The 21,369-nt window shown below is 53.2% G+C and overlaps 1 protein-coding gene across 3 annotated transcripts in view; it reads right to left on the reverse strand.

Moving 5' to 3' along the window:
* The window catches only part of GRM4 (glutamate metabotropic receptor 4), a 131,381-nt gene extending 110,394 nt beyond the window's left edge, over positions 1-20,987 (reverse strand). Inside the window, exons 1-2 of one of the 3 annotated variants that reach the window (XM_060189626.1) lie at positions 20,932-20,987; positions 6,578-7,461 (exon numbers count right to left, since the gene is read on the reverse strand). In XM_060189626.1, coding sequence (XP_060045609.1) covers positions 6,578-7,096 — 519 coding nt within the window. In that variant the 5' untranslated portion in view covers positions 7,097-7,461; positions 20,932-20,987. Of the gene's footprint in view, positions 1-6,577; positions 7,462-20,069; positions 20,848-20,931 lie in introns of those variants that run through there. The other 2 variants (XM_060189628.1, XM_007527445.3) reach the window with 2 other exon arrangements.
* Between the last annotated feature and the right edge of the window lie 382 nt (positions 20,988-21,369).

Here is a 21,369-nt window from a genome sequence, read left to right on the forward strand (position 1 = left end):
AGAGATCCCTCCAGGCCAGGCTAGGGGCTATGGTGACTCATCAACTCATCCCAGGCAGGTGAAGTTGGCTGGGTCCCTCTTTCCCCCTGCATCCCACCTCACACTCCTCCCATGGCCCCTGTGGTGACAGCCATGAAGCTCTCCTTATGAGAAGATAGGTAGGCTGCTCAGCCCCAACACCCTGCAGGGGAATGTGAGGGGCCCAGCAGATGGCAGGGCCTCGCCAGGATCAGCTTCAAAGGTCACCGTCTGTCACTGCCCAACCGCTCCAGCCTCTTCCACATGGATGAAGCCTCTCATGCTGACTTCGGGCCCAACGACAAGCTGTGCCGTGACATTTCCTGCAGGCTGACTGTGTGCCAGGCACCACGCTAGGCCTTCCCTGGACACTAATGCTTAACTCCCCCATCTGGTTCACAAGACCATTACTATCCCTGCTTGAGAAGTGAGGAAACTGAGGCACACACCCCCTAGACAGTTTGCCAACATGACAAAGGGAGTTTGACTCCTGTGTCCAAATGTTTAACCTCTGTGTTGTGCCACCGAGCCTTTCTTGAGTCTTGGATTTGTGCTATGTTGCCAAATGCACAAAGGAGCAAATAGGATGATTTCTGCATCCTTCTGAGTTCTGTCAGGGGCAGGAATAGAAAACCATTTCCCAGACTAAATACTCATCAATAGACGACTGAATAAAGAAGTTATGGGGGATATACACCCCATGGAATACTACTCTGCAATCAAAAAATATGATATTGTGCCCTTTGGGACAAAATGGATGGGACTGGAGGTGACTGTGCTTAGTGAAATAAAAGATAAAAGACAACTACCAGATGGTCTCTCTCATATGCGGAATCTAGAGAAATGATTCACATCAACTTGCCAAAAAAAAAACAAGAGCAAACTATCTCTAAGACTTTATGAAGCCTATGATGTTATCATTGAGGGGTGGGGGGCACAGAACTTTGGTGATGGGTGTGGTGTGGGACTACAGCCCTGTAATTTTAATTATATTTGATTATACTATTAATCATAAATTTTAAAATGGCTTTAAATAAAAGATTAAAGAAAGAAAACTGTTTCCTTCTGGGGCACTTAATACATTTTTTTCTCCCTGTGAGGATCTTGGGGAAAGACCTCACCAACTCGTTCTCATTATAGTATAAATGGCTGATAAGGTAAATAGAGGTGAGAAGCTCTGGAGGAAAAGATTAAGCCAAACTTTCACTGGCCCTAGGTCCAGGATCTACCTCACAACACAGCATGCATTGGACTGCCTCCTCTGGGTCTGGGACCTGTGAAGGGAACTCTTTATACCCATCAGTATTCCCTACCCAAAGAGGATGGATGACTATGTAGGGGGAGGGGAGACATAGGGAAAGAGGAAGTATTCCTGTGTCAGGCCCATGCACTGTTTTGTTTAGTTAGTTTTTTGTTTGTTTGTTTGTTTGTTTGGGGGGGGAGGAGGGTAAAGACAGAGAAATCAAGAGAGAAGAGGGAGACTGAAAGAAAGGGAGAGAGAGAGAAAGAAAGACATCTTGTAGCGCTATTTCACTGTCCATGAAACTCCCCCCCCTTGTAGGTGATGACCAAGGGCTTGAACCTGGGTCTCTGGGCACTGTAGTGTGTGTGCTTTACCGGGTGCACCACCACCCAGTCCCTAAAGGCCCATGTCTCAAATCAGAGCTGCTGTTCTCCATGAAGATCTAGGCTGAAGTCCTTTCTCCAACCCAGTCAATGTTGGCAGGTCATCTGAAAGGAATGGGCCTGGGATCTAGGGACCTGATTTCCAGCCCTGCCTGTCATTTAATCAGGGCTGTTTCTAATTCTGTAGGACAAGAAGCTGGCCTCTGGGGCTCTGACAGTCGTACTCATACCCTGACCTTTACTGCACCCCATCAGCATGCTCCATCAGCATGCTCTAGGCAGGAAATCACCCTTGTACCCTCAAACCTAGAGCTGCTCTCTGATGTGCAGGAAGCCCACCTCTGGAGGAGGGAGAACTACAATCATGGCCTCTGGGAGCAGTTCCCAGCAAGCCCCACTAATAGCCTTGACAGAGTGGGGTGGACCTGGGACCACAGTGGTGCCCTTCCAAACAGATGCCTAGCAGGGCAATTCCCCTGTCTCTCCCAAGTAGCTCCCTCTCATCCTCTCTAGCCCTGAGGCCCCCTGCTCCTGACCTCCCTACCCAATATTCAACCTTCTTGCCTGTGTAAATGGCTTTTAAGTTTCTCACCCAGCCTCTCATTTCTATCAGTTTAATTATTGAGGAGTCCTCTTGTCGCCAGCCTGGAACATTAACACTGCTAAAAGGGACCCAGGGACTGCAGACCACAGCCATCTGTCTCCCTCTGGCTCTCTCCCCACATCCCCTTGTTTCCTTTCCCAGCACTCCCTCTCTGCTCCCATTTCTTCTCTCCTCCCCAGGCATCTCTACCTCCTAATCCTGTCTGGTTTTCTGTACAGCTTGGGAGAGGGGGAGAGGGAGGGACTTCTGATCCCTGGCCCCAGTTTGCTCAGCATTCTATAATCGAAGGAGGAGCAGACCAACCTGAGGCCACAAACATAAGTGGCCAGATGGGCAGAGCAAGAGGTGTACCTGTGTGCCCTCAATTGGTAAGACATGTAACCCAGTAACCCTATCCTCACCTTTGACCTTCCCCATCCCAAAACAAGTTAGCTCAAAGGTCACAGTTCACTCTGCAAAATATTCACATATCCCTGGAGCTCAGCTTCCCCAGAGACCCATCCTACTAGGGAAAGAGAGAGGCAGACTGGGAGTATGGACCGACCAGTTAACGCCCATGTTCAGCGAGGAAGCAATTACAGAAGCCAGACCTTCTACCTTCTGCAACCCTCAATGACCCTGGGTCCATGCTCCCAGAGGGATAGAGAATGGGAAAGCTATCGGGGGAGGGGGTGGGATATGGAGATTGGGTGGTGGGAATTGTGTGGAGTTGTACCCCTCCTACCCTATGGTTTTGTTAATTAATCCTTTCTTAAAAAAAAAAAAAAAAAAAAAAAAAAGAACTGTTGCCTCCAAAAAAAAAAAAAAAAATTCACATATCCAAGATACATACTCAGTGGCTTGGTGCAGACAGCAACCATTCTTTGCCATGTATGGTAACAGCTCCCAGTTCCCATGATCCTCTTCCCTGTGGTGTAGACACTGGTGCTTATTTGGGTGATGTGGGGAATGGCCCTCACCTGTGTCATGGACCCAGGGGTCCATCCAGGTTGCCTTACCACACTTCCAACATCCAAAGTCACAAAAGGTGTCTGAAGGCTCAGCCCAAGCCATCACTAGACCCCAGCCAGGCCCCACACCCTGCTCTCCCTGTCCTCTGAGTCTCCTCAATTCACTGCACAACTGTGGGGCTGACCCAGGCTGCCTACTCCTGAACCATCACCCCAAGGGATGACTACAGTGACACAGCCCCTAGGACTGTTTAGGTGGTCCACTGCAAGGGCAGGGCTCCCTCTAAGGCTCCTGCTTCATCTTCACTTTGTAACCATTCTCTTACTGTTTTTATCTTATTTATTTATGAGAGAGACCAAAGCACTAATAGCTTCTCCAACTATGGAGTTCCACTTGTTTTGTCCTTGATGCTGTCTCCTGTGGTCCAGGGATCAACCCCAGAGACTGCTGAGCCTTGCCCCTAGCCCCTTTTTGCATCCTTCAAGATGCATCCATTTGCTTAGACACTGAAAGAGTGCCTTCAGCCAGATCAAGTAAAATTAACTACCCATGAGGTAGTACCCTGTCTTCAGCAGGGATGGCATGGCACTAGTGAGTGCAGTGGGCAGCAGTGGCCTCCACCATCCCACACTGTAACAGGACAACCCCAGACTCCATCCCCCACACAGAGCTCTCCCTAACCTTCATTTCTACTCCAACCCCCAGAACTGCCCCCAAACCCTGATGCACCATGCCATTGAGCAAGTGGGTTCCAGAAAGGATCTAGTGGGGGGGGGGGGTCCCACCTCCTCCATGCCTCCAATCCTGTACTGCAGCAAATACCCTCTCTCACTCAAGAATCTGACATGACAGTGAAAAGGAGCCCAATGACTTCCTCTCTGAGTCTTTCCCTCCTCCCTTACCTTGTATTTTCATGTCTCATAGTCTCTGTCTCCCTCACTCTCCCTCCTCTGTCTTCCTCTCTCACACACATGTGGTACACACACACACATACACACACACACAGAGAGAGAGAGAGAGAGAGAGAGAGAGAGAGAGAGGAAACAAGGCAGGTTCTGAGAGGAGCAGGCACATAATTATTGGTAAAATGCTTGTAATGTTTTTCTCTCTACCCGGTAGCTTTCAGTTGTTTTAGCAGCTTAGCGAAGCACTTGGCTCCAATTGAATTGCAAATCAGCAGCTCTTGCCCCAGGATGAGAAAGGGAGGCGGCTGCAAGGAGGAGGTAGGGAGGGATTCAGAAAAAAAAAAAAGTGGGGAAGAAGGTGTGCACACAAGAAAGTGCAGAAAGAAAAAAAATGAGTGAGGGGTGTTTGCTCAAGAGCGGAAGCACCAAAAACAGATCACCAGCTCCTTCCATGCTTCCATCCCTCCATCCTTAGCTGCGTTCCCTGCAGGCTCAGAACCCCATTAAAAAAGGAGAAGGAGAGGGAGCCGGGTGGTAGCACAGCGGGTTAAGCGCAGGTGGCGCAAAGCACAAGGACTAGCGCAGGTATCCCGGTTCAAGCCCCCGGCTCCCCACCTGCAGGGGAGTCGCTTCACAGGCGGTGAAGCAGGTCTGCAGGTGTCTATCTTTCTCTCCCCCTCTCTGTCTTCCCCTCCTCTCTCCATTTCTCTCTGTCCTATCCAACAGCAATGACATTAATAACTACAACAATAAAACAACAAGGGCAACAAAAGAGAATAAATAAATATTTAAAAAAAAAAAAAGGAGGAGAAGAAAGACATATTTTCTTTTTTTTTTGCCTTCAGGGTTATCACTGGGACTCGGTGTCCGCACTATGAGTCCACTGCTCCTAGAGGCCATTTTTCCCATTTTGTTGCCCTTGTTGTTATTGTTATTGTTTTTGTAGTTGTTGGATAGAACAGAAAGAAATCATTGTCATAGTTGTTGGGTAGGACAGAGAGAAATGGAGAGAGGAGGGGAAGACAAAGAGGGAGAGAGAAAGACAGACACCTGCAGACCTGCTTCACTGCTGTGAAGCAACCCCCTTGCAGGGAGGGAGCCGGGGGCTCAAACCAGGGTCCTTACTCCAGCCCTAGTGCTTTGTGCCACCTGCACTTAACCCGCTGCGCTACCTACCGCCCACCCCCTCCCGAGACATATTTTCTAACCATAATCTTGGGGTAGAGGAAGAAGCTGCTCACGTCCTTCAAAAATATTCAGAACACAAACATGCCTTTCTTGGGAACTGTAATTATTATTTTTTAATCTTTATTATTTGTTGTATAGAGACAGTCAGAAATTGAGAGGGAAGGGAGTGATAGAGAGAGAGAGAGACAGAAAGACAAGCTTTACCACTTGTGAAGCTTTCCCCCTGCAGGTGGGGACTGGGAGCTCGAACCTGGGTCCTTACACACTATAACATGTGCACTCAACCAAGTACGCCACCACCTGGCCCCCCAGGAATTATAATTATTTTAAAGCAGAGTGAAAGCACAAATTTTGTTTGTTCTCTCTGGCAGTCTCCATTTTTTTTAAATATTTTATTTCTTTATTCACATATTGGATAGAGATAGAAACTGAGATAGAAGGGGGAGATAGAAGCAAAGGCTGTAGCACAGCGGGTTAAGCACACGTGGCGCAAAGCGCAAAAACTGGTGTAAGGATCTTGGTTCAAGCCCCCGGCAGCTCCCCGCCTGCAGGGGAGTCGCTTCACAAATGGTGAAGCAGGTCTGCAGGTATCTGTCTTTTTCTCCCCTTCTCTGTCTTCCCCTCCTCTCTCCATTTCTCTTTGTTCTATCCAATAACCACATCATCAACAACAACCACAACAACAATGAAAAACAACAAGGACAACAAAAAGGGAAAATAAATATTAAAAAATTCAAAAGAAGAAGAAGCAAAGAGAGTGTGTAAGAGAGACATCTGCAGCACTGCTTCGCCATTTGTGAAGCATCCCTTCAGCAGGTGGAGACCTGGAGCTTGAGTCAATGTCCTTCCTTATACATAGTAATGTAGGTGCTCAACCACATATGCCACCTCCCAGCCCCTAATCTCCCATATTTTAACTTTTAACTTTCTCTTCTATCTCTATTTCTGTCCACCAGTCTGTCTTGTTGTAGTTCTGCCTCCCTGTCTTCTTCTCCCTTCCCACAGCACTTCCTTTCCCCTTCTTGGTTCAAAGTTTCCCTGCAATGATACAGGGTTGGTTGAGGAGATGTTGGATAGGGCAGGAGCTGTTTCAGCACCATGGTCAGCACCACAGACCCTGGGCCCTCCCTAGCAGACCAGAGCTGAGACCACAGGACTGCCACAGATTCTCAGACACTGCTCCCTAGGCAAACTCCCTAGAAAAGAGCTGGGCAGGCCTGGGCCCCTTGGAGTGGAGGGCTGGGGCTGTCAGTGGGCCCCTGGGGTCAACCAGCTGGGCACTGACCTTGAAAAGGCGCAGGATGTTGGCCACCATGATGGAGACAGAGCTCCCAGAAGCACCGATGACGCCCACCACACGTTCAGGTTTGGTGATGATGGGAGGGCCGCCACTGCCACAGCGGACCTCTGTGCCATCCTTCTCAATAAGTGCTTGCACAAAAGTCAGCGACTGCTCAAGGGCATGCGTGTCCCTGGAGCAGGTGTCCAAGATGCGGGCACCCAGGGTGATGTTGGGCAGCAGGTCTGGGTCATTGTTGATGCGATCCAGTGCAAAGAGCATAGCCTCTAGCCGGTGGATGCCCTTCTCCTTCTTCAGCTCCCCACAGGCCTTGCCCTCTGAGCCCCGGCCATGCACCGGGAACAGGCCTCCCAGCGTGATGTCCCCATCAATGCGGATGGAATTCATGTGGGGGTGGCCCTTGGGCTTCCCCAGAGATGGGGGCACCCAGGGGCCAGACAGGCTGAGGAGCAGGCACAGGGGCAGCCGGGCCCACCACCAGCCCCTGCCTCTCTTCCCAGGCATCTCGAAAATCCCTAGAGACCCATGAATGGCAGGCCCCACTCCTAGCCCTGGCAGGCACGTGGGCCCACAGCCCAGGCGAGCATGGGTGAAGCAGTGCCCAAGAGTCTCGCCAGGGCAGCTTCAGCAGCAGGGGGGCTGAGGGCAGCCAACACGGTGAACCATACTGGGGGCGTCTAGGTGCTCAGTTTCCAGCACAGTCCATGTCTGCAACAGAAGGGGACAGCCTGGGTGCAGCCAAGCGCCAGTCTCAGTTCCCACGTCCTGCAGGCCTGCTCTCCACGGCTGACTATGAAAAGAGGACAGCTCTCCTAGTTTGGCGTGTCTTGGCATCAAGAGGAAAGCAGCTCCACTGTGCTCCTCCCAACCTTAGGAAAGAGGGAGAGATGGAATCAAACATACACTCAGAAGACATTCATTATTTTGATCTCTCATCAGGAACCCGAGATGAGATGCTGGAGGTTATCACCAAAGACTCCACAAAACTGAACTTGGCCTTTTCACAGCCACTGTTCATCTGGGGGTCAAATGGGAGCACTCACAGTGCTCCTGTCTGAAGATGTCTCAAGGTCTGTACCCACCACCACCAGAAACCCAGCTGCCAGGGAACAGCTAGGCACTACTGTGGGAAGGAGAGACACCTGCCTCCACACTCCAGCACAAAGGAAGAGCAAGAAACCATTTTACAAATAAGGATGCTGATGCCCCAGTAGGAGAGAATCTTGCCCAGTCACAAGGTCATCAGCAAAACACCAACTAGAACCCACTTCCTAACTCCTAGCTCTGGAGCCAGAGATATCTAGGCAATTTGGGAACTGGGAAACAAAGAAAGACCACTAGCCACCACTCCACCCCACCAAACTTCTGACTCTGAAGGTCAGGGAGAGCTGGGGCTACCAGCTACCAGGGTTCAGGAAGTGCAAGCTGCACCCTCCAGCCCTCCCAACCCAAGCAAAGGGCAAATCCAGCCTCCTTTTCAGTGGCCTGGGCTCCGTCCCTCCCCACTCCTCTACACTTCCCCCTCTCCCTCCCTCTCTCTGTCTCCCTCCATTTCTAGATTGCTCCTTCTCTCTCCCCCACTTCCTCCCTTTGAGAGAAGGGCTCAGGTTACAGCCTGAGCAACTGCACATTATTATGATCATCGTCATTATTATTGTTGTTGTGATTAAATATTTATCTGCCAGGGTAGAGGAGAGAACACCAGCTCTTCCTCATTCTCACTGCTAATTTGGGCTAATTTCCCCTGGGGTTCCTTCCCTCACCCCAGCCTCCCTGCACAAAGCCAGCAACCTCCCTCCCCTCAGCTCAGGAAGTAACAAGAAGGGCTGGAGGCTGGGTCAGGGCTAAGTGTGTGTGTGTCAGGGGCAGGGGTGCTGATCCTAAAACCCCTGTGTTCATGAGCTTGTCATGGAGACCAGCAGGCCACCTGATCCTTCTGTGCCTCCATTTTTCCCAAAATTGGAAGAAGGGCTTGAATTAGAGATGTCCCTGGAGAACGTGGTCCCCAACCCTGTCCTATCTAGTGGTGGTATTAAAGCCACCCACCTCCTCCTGTGACCCCACCCACCCCAGAAGAGGGGATGAACAGGCACTGCACACCACACCATTCCCCTGGTCAAAGTGCTCCCACCCACCCCCACCCCCTCACCCCTGGCTCCTCAGAGGCTGGGAATCACTGTTACTTCTTCAACACATTCTTTGGAGGAAGCCACAGCTCAGAGGTATCATGTGAATCTCCCAAGCTCACACAGCAAAGCACGGTGGGCCAGGACTCAAAGGCAGCAGCACACTGAACATCCTGGGACAGACCACACGAAGCTACAAAGTGCCACCTTACCCCTGCAGCCAGTGGCCTGGGCATGGGATCAGGGTTGTCAGGGGGTCTTAAAAGCTATTCAAGGGTGCAAGCAAGAACTTAGTGGGAGAGCCTGTGACTCCCTGGGCCTGGTTCCTGGCACCACAGAAAAACAAGAGTATTGTACTGAATGTTCTGCTAGTGTCCTCTCTCTCTCTCTCTCTCTCTCTCTCTCTCTCTCTCTCTCTCTCAGAAATGGGGCTTGTTAGCACAGGGGAAGGCTGCTTGCATTCATGCAGAGCTCTCTTCATCACTCACATCCTGGGGTGAGTGGTTTCAGTAAGTGGGCTCTTCTTAGGTGGCTGTAGGGAGAGGTCTGGGTGCTGTGGTGGCTGCCAGGCAAAGTCAGAAAAGAGACATGGAGGACGATGTGGATAAACCCAAGACCTACTACAGCCTTTTGGAAGGTGAGGCAGGTCCCATCCTGATCCTCAGTTTCAGAATCTGTTAAATGTACAGGTTGAAGTAAGATCCACTCTGTGGATAGTGAGTACATAGTAGATAATGTGTTAGACTCTCAAGCATGAGTTCAATATCCAGAAGCACATGTGTCAGTGATACTCTGGTTTTCTTTCTCCCTGATATTTCTCTCACTAATAAATAAATAAAATCTTGAAGCAGGTCTATAGGTGTCTCTCTTTCTCTCTCCCTCCCTATCTCTCCCTCCTCTCTCAATTTCTCTTTGCCCTATCAAATAAAATAAAAAGGCAAAAATGGCCACAAGGAGTGGTGGATTCATAGTGCTGATACTAAGCCTCAGTAATAACCTTGGTGGCAATAAAAAATTAAATTAAATCTTTTTTAATTAAATCTTTTTTTAAATTTTTTAAAAAGATCCAGTCTGGGGACTGCACTGTCCCTGCAGAGGCATTCTTGGTTGTCACAATTATGGGAGGGAAGGGGTCACTACTAGCCTGCATCCAGGCAAGGCCAGGGAAACATTGAGGGGGCAGCTTGCCCAATGAAGCACTGCCTTGCCCTCCCACCAACAGTGCCCATGGAGAGATGACAGCATAATGCATGTGCCAGGCACTGTCCTAAGTGCTCTGTTGACATTTTTTCAGGTCATGCTCAGAGCTCTAGACGCTAGCTGGTATTTGATCCCTAGCTCACAGATGAGGAAGCTGAGACCCTGAACCTCCCACAGTGGCATGTGGCCTGCAGACACTAAGCTCGTGCAGGTTGCATGAGCCCTGACCACCCCTTGCTCTGGCCTGCAAGCTCCCTCAGACCCATCCCAGTTCCAGCATCCTGGGAGCTCAGGCTCAGACACCTGAATTTCAAGCAAAGGGATCTTGGCCTGGTGACAGTGTGTGTGCCGAGGCTGCAGAGGGCAGAATCCAGCTAGGAAACAGATGCACAATCGTTTCTGTTCAGGCTTGCAGATCACTCTGGATGCTCAGTGCTGACTTCTCCCTGAAACCCAAGCACTGCTGGACTGAGCAGTGTATACATACATATGTGCACACATACACATATACCTATACCACACACAAACCATAGTGTGTACACATGGACACACACATTCACTACATGCACAGACACAGCACATGCACATGCCACACACAGTATGTGCACATGGATACACAGTGACATACACATGATACATGCATACAACACATACACACAATGTAGTGTGCACAGCGATCCATACACACATTTATTTACATGCATGCATATACTATATATATGCAGTGTGTATTCATGAGTACAGGCACATACATACACACACCATACATACAATGCGTACGTGTGAGCACACACATGCACACACCACATACACACACATAACAAGCACAGAACACACTAGTGGGAAGGACAGAGTCCACAGGAGGGAAGGAAGCCTCAGCAAGAAGAAATGTGAATGAGGGGCCAGGGGCAGGGAGAGGAGAAAGGGAGGGGGGTAGTGCAGCAGGTTAAGCATACATGGTGCAAAGCGCAAGGACCCTGGTTCAGCCTCACCCCCCACTCCCCCAGGTTCCCCACCTGCAGGGGGGTCATTTCACAAGCGGTGAAGCAGGTCTGTAGGTGTCTGTCTTTCTCTCCCCCTCTCTGTCTTCCTCTCCTCTCTCAATTTCTCTCTGTCCTGTCCAACAACAGCAATGGCAACAATAATAACACAAGGGCAACAAAATGGGAAAAAATGGCCTCCAGGAGCCATGGATTCATAGTGCAGGCACCAAGCCCGTGATAATAACCCTAAAGGCCAAAAAAGAAGAAGAAGAAGAAGAAGAAGAAGAAGAAGAAGAAGAAGAAGAAGAAGAAGAAGAAGAAGAAGAAGAAGAAGAAGAAGAAGAAGAAGGAGAAGAAGAAGAAGAAGAAGAAGAAGAAGAAGAAGAAGAAGAAGAAGAAGAAGAAGAAGAAGAAGAAGAAGAAGAAGAAGAAGAAGAGTGAATAAACAATCATAGGATTAGACTCAAGGTTCAAGGGCACAGGCCTGCCCTAAGCAAGGCCTCCCTCTACTGAGCTAGGCCCCAGCCCCACTGTAGCAGATTCTACTCCACCCTCAGTCCTTCCAGACCTGCCTTTCCTTAGCTTCTCCAAAGAGCTGGGCAACCAGCTGCCTCTTTTAGCCTCCCCTCCTTCCTTTGATCATGAAAAGGGAACAAGGGAAAAGTAAAAATACCCTGTGAGTGAAAGGAGCCACCAAGAGCAGAGGCTGGAGGTGGGGTGGAGGGAGCCAGGCTGATCCCTCCCGCTGGGGCTGCCCCCCTCCACGGTGGAGGGGAACCTGGAGGGAGGAAGCCTGGGGCCCTCCAACTACTCCCCAATTCTAAACAGTAAGGGAAGCTCAAACCTAGGACAATTAGGTGTTCCCAACCCTACAAAGTCACCAAGATGACTGTGGCCACCACCCCACCCCACCCCCCAGTGTCTTCCCATCCCACCCCCTGCCCTCCCCTCAGGCCCTCAGATCCTAGCTAGACCCTTTAGCTCCCAAGAAGACAGAGCTAGTCAGGGAGGGAAGAGCACACAGTCATCACACAGCAGCATCACTGGCCAACAGTGTTCCAGAACATTCTCCAGTGAGCAGAGCTGCGAGGGGGTGGTTGGAGTCTACTGTTCTCCCTCTCCCCACCTCTTCCTCATGCCTACCATAACCTAGACACTGGGGGGAGGGCACAGTCATCTTGGTGACTTTACATGGGGTGGAAATCCTCTAATTGTTCCAGATTTGAGCTTGCCTTACTGTTAGGAATTGAGGAGTAGTTGAAGGGCCCCAACCCCCCCCCACTTCCCCCTCCACAGCAGAGGGAGGCAGCTCCAGTTGGATCACACAAGGCCTGCATGAAGGAACCCAGAAAACTGTCCCCAGTGCCTCCCTCACCTCCACAAGCACAAGCTCACTCAAACCCTCCCCCCGCAGCCAGGGCCTGTGCCAGAGAGAACCACAGACCACAAGGCAGCAACCAGATTCTAAGAAAGCTTCCGTGGTTTACTCAGCTCCAAAGTATTTTTCATCGAGCTGCCCTTTTTTTTATTATTTTATTTTTTGTCTTCAGGGTTATCCAGTGCCTGCACTACAAATCCACTGCTCCTAGGGGCCATCTTTTTTTCCATTGTTGTTGCTGCTGTTGTTGTTGTGGATAGGACAGAGAGAAATTGAGAGAAGAGGGGAAGACAGAGAGGGGGAGAAAATGGCAGATACCTGCAGACCTGCTTCACTGCTTGAAGTGACTCCCTGCAGGTGGGGAGCTGGGGGCTCGAACTGGGATCCCTAAGCTGGTCCTTGCTCTTCGTACCATGAGTGCTTAACCCTGTGCGCTACCACCCAGCCCCATCAAGCTTCCTTTTATTCTCCTCAAAAGAAGGCAATCAAATGAAACCCAACTACAAAAATAAAGGGGAGGGGGTGCACAGCATCAAAGGGACCCTCTCTGCTCATGGGCTCCCAGAACTAGGACCCCAACCAGAGGAGTAGCTCCTGCTTTCAGCTCTGTCTCATCTGGTTGCCCAGCTTCTGGGGGGGCAGAGGGTGAGGCCAAGCCCTGGGAAGACTCCAGATCCAGCTGAGGCTGCCTCCCAAATCGCCACATTCTGCCCACCTCACCTACAGAGCAAGGGAAGCCCTGTCCTCCGGTACTCATCTTATCTCTAGTCACCTTCCCCTCTTCCCAGCCCAGCCCAGCCCAGCCCAGCCCAGCCCAGGTGCTCAGAACTGATATTCAGTCCTGAATGGGTGAGCAGAGCCTGGTTCCAATCTCCTCAGCTGTTGAGATGCCTCATCCTCCCTGGAAGGAAGGACCACACAGATCCACTCCCTCTGACACCCTTAATCCCTCCAGGGAGCCCCCCTGGCCAGGCAGCAGTGTGTGGTCTGCTGAGCAGGCTCCTCCCAAAGGAACAGGCCTGGCTTAGGAAGCAGGAGCCTCCACCCAGGTCCTGCTCATCTGGATGCCTCTGCAGCCCAGCCCCCCTGGCAGCATGGCTCCTGCTGGAGGGTGGCAGGGCCCTCTGTCTGATGGCATCTATATCCAAGTTCTAGAAAGAGCAATCCTGCTCCCCAGCACTCACCTCACCAGGCCTTGGTCTGAACAAGGAGGAAGGCACAAGGGGGGGGGGGGGGCGCGGGGATGTCTGGCACCCACACTCCCTGACATCATATCCTTTGCACTATTCTAGCTTTCAAACCTGGACAGAGAACCTTCCCAAGTTCCCAGGCCTCAGGTCAGAACCTTAGCCTCCCTCATTTTTAAAAATATTTTATTTGTTTATTTTAATGCGAGAAGGAGGGAGAGAGAGAGAGAGAGAGAAAGAAGGAGAGAAAGAGACTGAGGACAGACCAGAACACTGCATAGCTCTGGCATTTGGTAGTGGTGTCTGGAATTGAACCTGGAACCTCAGAGTCTCAGGCATGACAGTCTTTTGTATATATATATATATATATTACCCCACTATATATTACCCCAGTCCCTTAACATCCCCTTTACACCAAGGTAAACACATGAAGTGGCTGGTTCTGTGCTGGGCACATGGTGGACACTGGGGGTAGGGGAGGGAGGAAGGGAAGTAATGCCTTAACTTACTTCCAATGGAGAGTAGTAGGGGACAATTTCAATTGTTTGTGTCTCCTACCCTATAATGACCTCTAGTCTCCTCCCTCTCAGGTTCTCCGCTTAAGAAGCAAACTGAGAACTTTCTTCCTCCAAGAAACCTGCCCTGATTATCCCAGCTTCTTCTCCTTCCCCCATGGTTAATCCCATACATTTCTCTATTTCTCTATGTGTTTCCCTTGTCTCTATAGCTCAGTTATAATTTAACTAATGAGCCCAGGGCACATGAACTCCCTGCATGGACAGCCTCATCCTCATCTCCGGCTGCCCCAAGTCTAAGCCCAGATTCACAACACAGGGAATTCTCAACATGACCAGAAAAAGCTGGGCCCTGCCCAGAGCCAGCAACCACCCCCTCCGAAGCAGAGTCCAGGGTAGGGGGTCTGCAGCAGCACTCCAGATCCATTGGCAGCTCAGACCTCACACTGAATTCGTGCAGTCAGGCATAAGTGCAATCTTTTCTGCTATGATCATCCAGTCATCCAACGTGTCACTCACATATGTGCTGAGCACCTACTATGTTCAGGCTCTGCTCTGGGCATTTCGGGAACTGCTTGGCTTGAAACACACACACACACACACACACACACCTGCCTGTGGAGCCAACATTCCTGTGGGGTATGGTACAGAGACACAAACACATTCACATGGAGATGCATGGCACTTCAAGGGCTTTGAAAAAAAATAAGGCAGGTAAAGGAATAATGGCTCTGAGGGAAGGATCCATTGAGGAGGTGGCATTGGAGCAGAAGTCTAAAGCAATAAAGGCGCGAGGCATGCATGCATGACTCTAGGAGAAGAAAGTGAGACATAGAGGAAATGGTAAATGCAGAGATCCTGAGGTAAGCACGTGTTTGGCAATCATTGTTTAAGGAACAGCCAGGAGAGCAACACAACCACAGGGGAGTGGGAAGAGGAGCGCAGGAAAGATGATCAGAGAGGAGGCTGAACACACAGTCAAGAAGGTCATGGTTGTGGATAGAGAAACTGGAGCCCACCGGAGAGCTGTGAGCATGGTGACAGGCAGGGAACCATGACAAGAGTGCATGGGCCTCCAAGGACAGCCATCTCAGATCACAGCAGCTCCCATCAGCTGGAAGGCAAAGCAAGCTCTGCTTACCAACCCTCAGTCCCACCACTTCAGCCCAGAAGATTCTCAGCCTTGACTTTCCTCTTTGACAGAAACCAGGAGACCACCCACCAGGCTCAAGCATACCAAGATCTCCTGAGGCCTCTCCCTCCCACCTCAAGTCCCCCACCCCCACATGTCCCCCGCATCCCATTGTTTTCTGGCATAATACCCAAGTGGGCAAGTGGCTTCGTTTGCAGCTGTTGCTATAATGGGTTTTGCCACTAATGCAGTCTCAGCCTCTCCCTCTCTCTCTCTCTCTCTCTCTCTCTCTCTCTCTCCTTCCCTCCCTCCCTCCCTCCCTCCCTCCTTTCTTCCTGTCTTCAAGTCAGAGTTCCTCCAACCCCAGCATTACCCTGGAAAACTGGAGTCCACCACCTTAGTCAATCAATGGTCAAATTCTACTGTCTTTCATGGTTAGGAACAAAACTGAGGCTGCAAGTGAGACTTCATCCCAGGCCACCCGAGGCAGTTCAGGGAAAAGGGGCAGTGACATCTGAAAAGCAATCCTCATCACCAGGATCTGAAGAATCCAGGTCAAGTCCCCAATCTTTATTTATTTTTTTTAATATTTGTTTATTTATTTATTCCCTTTTGTTGCCCTTGTTGTAGTTACTGTTGTTGTTATTAATGTCGTCGTCATTGTTGGGTAGGGCAGAGAGAAATGGAGAGAGGAGAGGAAGACAGAGAGGGGGAGAGAAAGCTAGACACCTGCAGACCTGCTTCACCGCTTGTGAAGTGACCCCACTGCAGGTGGGGAGCCGAGGGCTTGAACCGGGATCCTTATGCCAGTCCTTGCACTTTGTGCCACATGCGCTTAACTCGATACACTACCGCCCAACTCCCCCCCAATCTTTATTTCTATATTCAAATCTAAAAATAGCCTGTAACAATGATGATGTTTATACTAGAAGTGGTGGTCCCAACCAGAAAACAGGGCCTGGAGCTAGTTTCTGTCACCCCAAGGAATAGAGTAGAGGCTGGGAGGGTTGAGTGAGGGGGACAGGAGGGGATCCAAACCTCATGCTCCAGAGGCCGCTGGTCCAGCATGGGACAGGCAGCTGGTTGAGGGCTCCTAACATTAACTGTCACCACAACCAAAGGGTGGCTGGTGCTCTCAGCACATGAATAGGAAGACTTAACTAGACCCACAGCCTGCTAGGCCCTGAAATGGCATGGGCTGTCATTATGGGCTGGTGTCTCCCAATTACCACAGATAATATCTGCCTTAATTGAATGGGGTTCAGATAATGTCATTATGCACCACATTCCCTCCATTTATTTAATATACATGTGTACACATATATTTATGCCTCACTGCTACCAAGAAATTGCTGAACGGTGAGGTTAATAATAAAACATTTCAACAGAAGTTATCAGCTTTAATTTAGGGGGTGATTTTTACTATACTCTTGGAAGTCATCTCTCCAGAGGAGCTGAGAACACTGGCAGGCTGGACGAGCCTCCTGCAGACCTTCAGGGCTAGGAGGCGGGGGCAGGCGGCATCTTTTCTCAGAAGTCCCTCTGCCTTCCATTCCAGAGCTGGCTCAGGCAGGGGTAGGTGTGGAGTAAGCAGGGGGAAAGAAGGCTCATTTAAAACAAGGAGCTGCAAGCCTCAGATTGGGCAGGGAGGTAGTAAGGAGACAGACAGTGGAGTGAGGCAGAGGCTGAGGTTGGAGGGAAGACAGAGACAAGGATGGCAAGGAAAGAAATGGAGCAGCCAGAAGCGGGAGAGAAAGCAGCCTGCAGTGTCAGGGCCAAAGGCGGTGAAATCTCTCAATTAATTTTTGATAGTCCCTTGCTAAGCAGAGTTGATAAGAAAACAAACCCTCCGGGAGTTGGGCGGTGGCGCAGCGGGTTAAGCGCACGTGGCGCAAATCGCCAGGACCTGCATAAGGATCCCAGTTCAAGCCCCCGGCTCCCCACCTGCAGCGGAGTCGCTTCACAAGCGGTGAAGCAGGTCTGCAAGTGTCTGTCTTTCTCTCCTCCTCTCTGTCTTCCCCTCCTCTCTCCATTTCTCTCTGTCCTATCCAACAACAATGACATTAATAACCACAACAATGTTAAACAACAAGGGCAACAAAAAGGAAAATTAATAAATACTTAATTTAAAAAAAGAAAGAAAGAAAACAAACCCTCCCTGAGCTTTCCAGGAGCCAACACCAGATTGGAGGGAACAATGAGAAGCCAAGCTCCTCTATCCCTCACCCCACTCCCCCCACACACACACACACATCCAGAGAAGCCCCTCTGCCCCACCCTTTGCTGGTCTGGGGAGCTCTGTGGCCAGGCCTGGCTAGCAGGCAGCTGTTTAGATGCCAGCTCCCAGGTGGTCACCACTGCAGAAGTGAGATAACCTCCCAGCAAGCGGCCGCCAGCCCAGGCTGCCAGTAGGACCTGCCCACTGCAAAGCTGGGTGCTAGGCCAAGCAGAGGAGGACAGCAGGGGTACATATCTGCCTTGAGGTGGGTGGTAATTAGGGGCTGTAGCTCCTTGCTTGTCTGGGAGAGAGGATGGATGTTTCAGCTGTAATTATAAAGATCAGGAAGCCTGTAGGGCCTGGTCCTATCCCTTCCTACCAGCTGTCCCACTGCAGCACCCAGGACAGGTGTGACCAAGCAGTAAGGGGATGGACCAGGGGACTCTCTGGAAATGGCCTGGGGCTGCAGAGCCCTTCAATCCTGAGTCCCCTGATCACTGGGATCTGGAATCCTACTCAGTGAGATGTGTGCTTGCCTGCTCTCTCACCTACCACAGCTGCCTGCTGCTGGCACTCCCTTCCTGGAGATGTCACTCCTCCAACCCAGTGAAGCCAACCAGATGCTGGTTGGGCCCCACCCACCCCCAGGAGGAGGAGGGAGGAGGCGGGTGGAGCAACCTACACTGGGCCCTGAAGGCAGGGAAAGCAACTCAGCTCCTGACACTCTCCCTCCTCCCTCTCCACTGCCTGGGTCCTGCCTGAGTGTTGTGCTGCCTGGGCTCCCCCCCCCCCCCCACTCCACTGCTGGCTGCAGGAACCCCACCATGGGAGGGGGGCAGGTTTAAGCTCTCTGAACTCAGCACTGCCACTATCATCTGGGTACCTCTCCTAAATGCAACCATCCCTGGGAGGAGAAACCCCAGAAGTGACTAAAACCTCAAGGAAGGACAACTTTGAGGAGAATGTTTGCCTCTAAAAGGGGAAGGGAGGGAGTTTATGATGAAAAGAACCAAAGTTGTGGGGAGATGAAGCCATTGGTCACCAGCTTCACAAGAGAACAGGCATGTGACACAGACTCAGGGCCACCATCCCCAAAACTTCCTCATTTCTAAGTGCTGAAGAGCCCCCCCCTCCCCCTCCCCCTCTCCAAAGAAGTGATCCTCTGGGAAACCAGGGAGTGGGAATCAGGTCTGACCAACAATCTCTGCTGGTGCCAGCCTCTTCTGGCACTCTCCCCCAAGACCTGTGCTCCTCACTTTTACCCCCCAGCCCACCACCCACCCACCCCTACCCCATAGGGACCACACCTTGGAACCTCCAGAATCCTCCAGAAAATCTTTTTGCCACCTCTCTGGAAGGCCCCGCGGGTCCTCAGCAGTTAATGGAAGTTCTCCACCACCCAGGTCCTGAGATGGCACCCCAGACCCAGAACCCTATGCTTAAAGTGGAGGGCAGGTCCAGAGCACGCCTGAGGGAGTGGATGATGTGAAGAATATTCTCATTTCTTTCAACCAGAAGCTGGTCCGGGGAGGTGAGGCTGAGAGACAGGCTGCAGGGATGCCCTTAGAGGTCCAGATCCACCGGCCAACCCCAGCACTTACCCTCACCCCGCCCCCTCAACACCCCCGCAGAGGAACAGCTCCAGCACACACGAGACTGTGAGGACCCCACCAGGCGGACCCAGACAGCCGGGCCCGCAAAGCAGCTCTCTCCCCAGCCTATGGCAGGGATGGGTGAGAGAGATAGGGAAGAAGCCGGGCACCCCAAAAAGAACCGAGAGTCTGCGGGCAGAGTATCACTGGTGGTCCGGGGCAGGAGGAGCTGGCTCTCAGGTTCATTGGTTCGGGCCTCGCGGCTCTCCACTACCGCGGCGGCCATAGGATTTCTACACAAACAGCCTCAGACCACCCCACTGCGGGGGCGCCTCTCCGTGGGGTTCTCCACCTCCAGCCCCGCCCCCGAGTGGGAAGGGGGCGCTTCCTGATCGCGGGTGTCAGAGAAGCCCAGCCCCAGAGGGGGCCCCCAACACACACACACCGCACGCAAGCGCGCGCGCGCGCGCACACACACACACACACACACACACACACGCCGCCACATATGTAGTAGGTATGGGGTTCAGCAGGGTCCCAGACAGGGTCGGTTCCTAGTGTCCGATAGCGCCTGACCCCGAGTCCAGAGCCCAGGGAGACCCGAAACCCCAGGGAGCCGTCTCCCGCAGCCGCGGGCTTCGGCTCCGGCGCCGCTGGGCTGGCGCGGGACGCGGTGCGGGGAAAGCAGCCGAGGCGCGCGGAGCTGGGCTATGCTCCCGCCGGGGCCGCGGAGACGCGGTGCAAGCGATGCCCCCCGCCCTGCCCGCCCTGCCCGCCCTGCCTCTCCGCAGAGGTGCCGCTAAAGACGCTGCCCCCATCTGAGACACGACCCCCACCTTCCAGGAGAACCTCACACAGCCCCCCTCCGCGGACACTTTCCCAGAGCAGCGAAGAACCTCTGCCCCCTCTTCTCCCCTCTCCGAGGGGCGTCAGGAAAGCTGGCCCCCGCCCGAGGAGAGACCCTCCCTCCCCAGTCCCGCGCCCTCCAGCCCCGAAGGCTCCGGACCGCGGGCCCTCCTCCGCGTCGCCCGGAGCGCAGGCGCTCGCCAGAGGCCACCTTCCCGAGCCCGCGTCCCGCCGCAGCCCGCGACCCGGAGGCCGGGGGGGCCGGTCCCCTCTGCCCGCTCCCCGCGGGGCACAACTCACCGCGCGCCGCGAGGTCTGAGCGCGGAGAGGGGTCGAAGCGCGCCCGCTGCCCGGGGTGCAGGGAGGCGGCGGCCCGAGGCTGGGCTCTCGGTGCGGGGATCCCCGCCGCGGCGGGCGACGCTGACGCTGCGGACCGAGCCCGGCGCGGAGCCGCCCCGAGTGCGGGACGCAGCGGGGATGAGCGGGCGGCTATCCGGCCGGAGCTGCAGCCAAACGCGCGGTGCCGGACTGCTGCTCCTGCGCTGAGGGCGGGCGGGCGAGGGAGCGGCGGCCGCCCTGCTCTGCCCGCGCCGAACCCCGCGCCGCGCTGGAGGGAGAGGACGAGGCGGCCCTGGAGAAGGGGGTCCCGCCTCGGGCTCCGGGCTGTAGGGGAGTGAGTGGGGTGGGAGCCGACCAGCGGGCGCCGAGATGCTGGCGCCCGGCGGCGGCAGAAGACAAAAATGAGAGTGAGCGAGAGAGCGCGCTGGAGAGCGAGCGAGAGACCGGGAGAGTGAGGAAGACGCGAGAGGGGAGACTGCGGGAAGGGGCGGGAGCGCCTGGGAGCACCAGAGGGCGAGGGGGCCGCAGCAGCTCTGCCCGGGCTCCCGCCGCCGCTGCCGCACTCCTCAAGGCGCCCGCCCAGCCCCGCAAGTTCGCGCCGCCCGTGCCGGCCGAGCGCCCCGCGCTGCCACCGGCCTTTTAAAGAGAGAGCGTCTGGGGGCCCTCCTCCCCACTCACGGCACCTTCACGGCCGGAAGGCTGGGGCTCACCAAGCACTCGCTACCCCTCCACGCCCGCCCCTCCCACCACGCCTCACCGGCGCCCTCTGCAGGAAGCCCCCTCTTCTACCCCGACCTGGAGGACTGAGCAGGGGCCCCGGTACCCAGCGGTTTAGGTCCGGGAACCTGGCCTTCCGACACACATCCTGAGAAGTCCAACGGAGCGCAGAGGTGCACAGGGGTTGCGCTCCTCCCCACTGTCCTGCGTCACTAGAACCCCCTCTTCCAGGGTTTCTCACCCATCCTCACGCACGTGGCGTGTGCCCCCCAGTGGCATATTCATTGCACACCCTGCTGCTCCTGCTGAAAATGGGGGTGGGAGGGCGGAGGGAGATAGGCCACAGGCTGTCAGAGGGCCCCATTCCACTGAAACCCCCTTGGTTGCAGAACATTCATCAGGCTATGGGAGCCCCCACCCCATGGCCCAGAGCTGCCCATCTCCCTCCAGCTCGGGTTTCCAAAGTGTAACAGGTGGTCTAGCCGACAGACTGGTATGAGCCAGAGGAAGACTCCCTCACCCAGGAAGCCCCAACCTTCCTCCT

The sequence above is a fragment of the Erinaceus europaeus genome, chromosome 4 (assembly GCF_950295315.1).
Source record: "Erinaceus europaeus chromosome 4, mEriEur2.1, whole genome shotgun sequence".
Lineage (NCBI taxonomy): Eukaryota > Metazoa > Chordata > Mammalia > Eulipotyphla > Erinaceidae > Erinaceus > Erinaceus europaeus.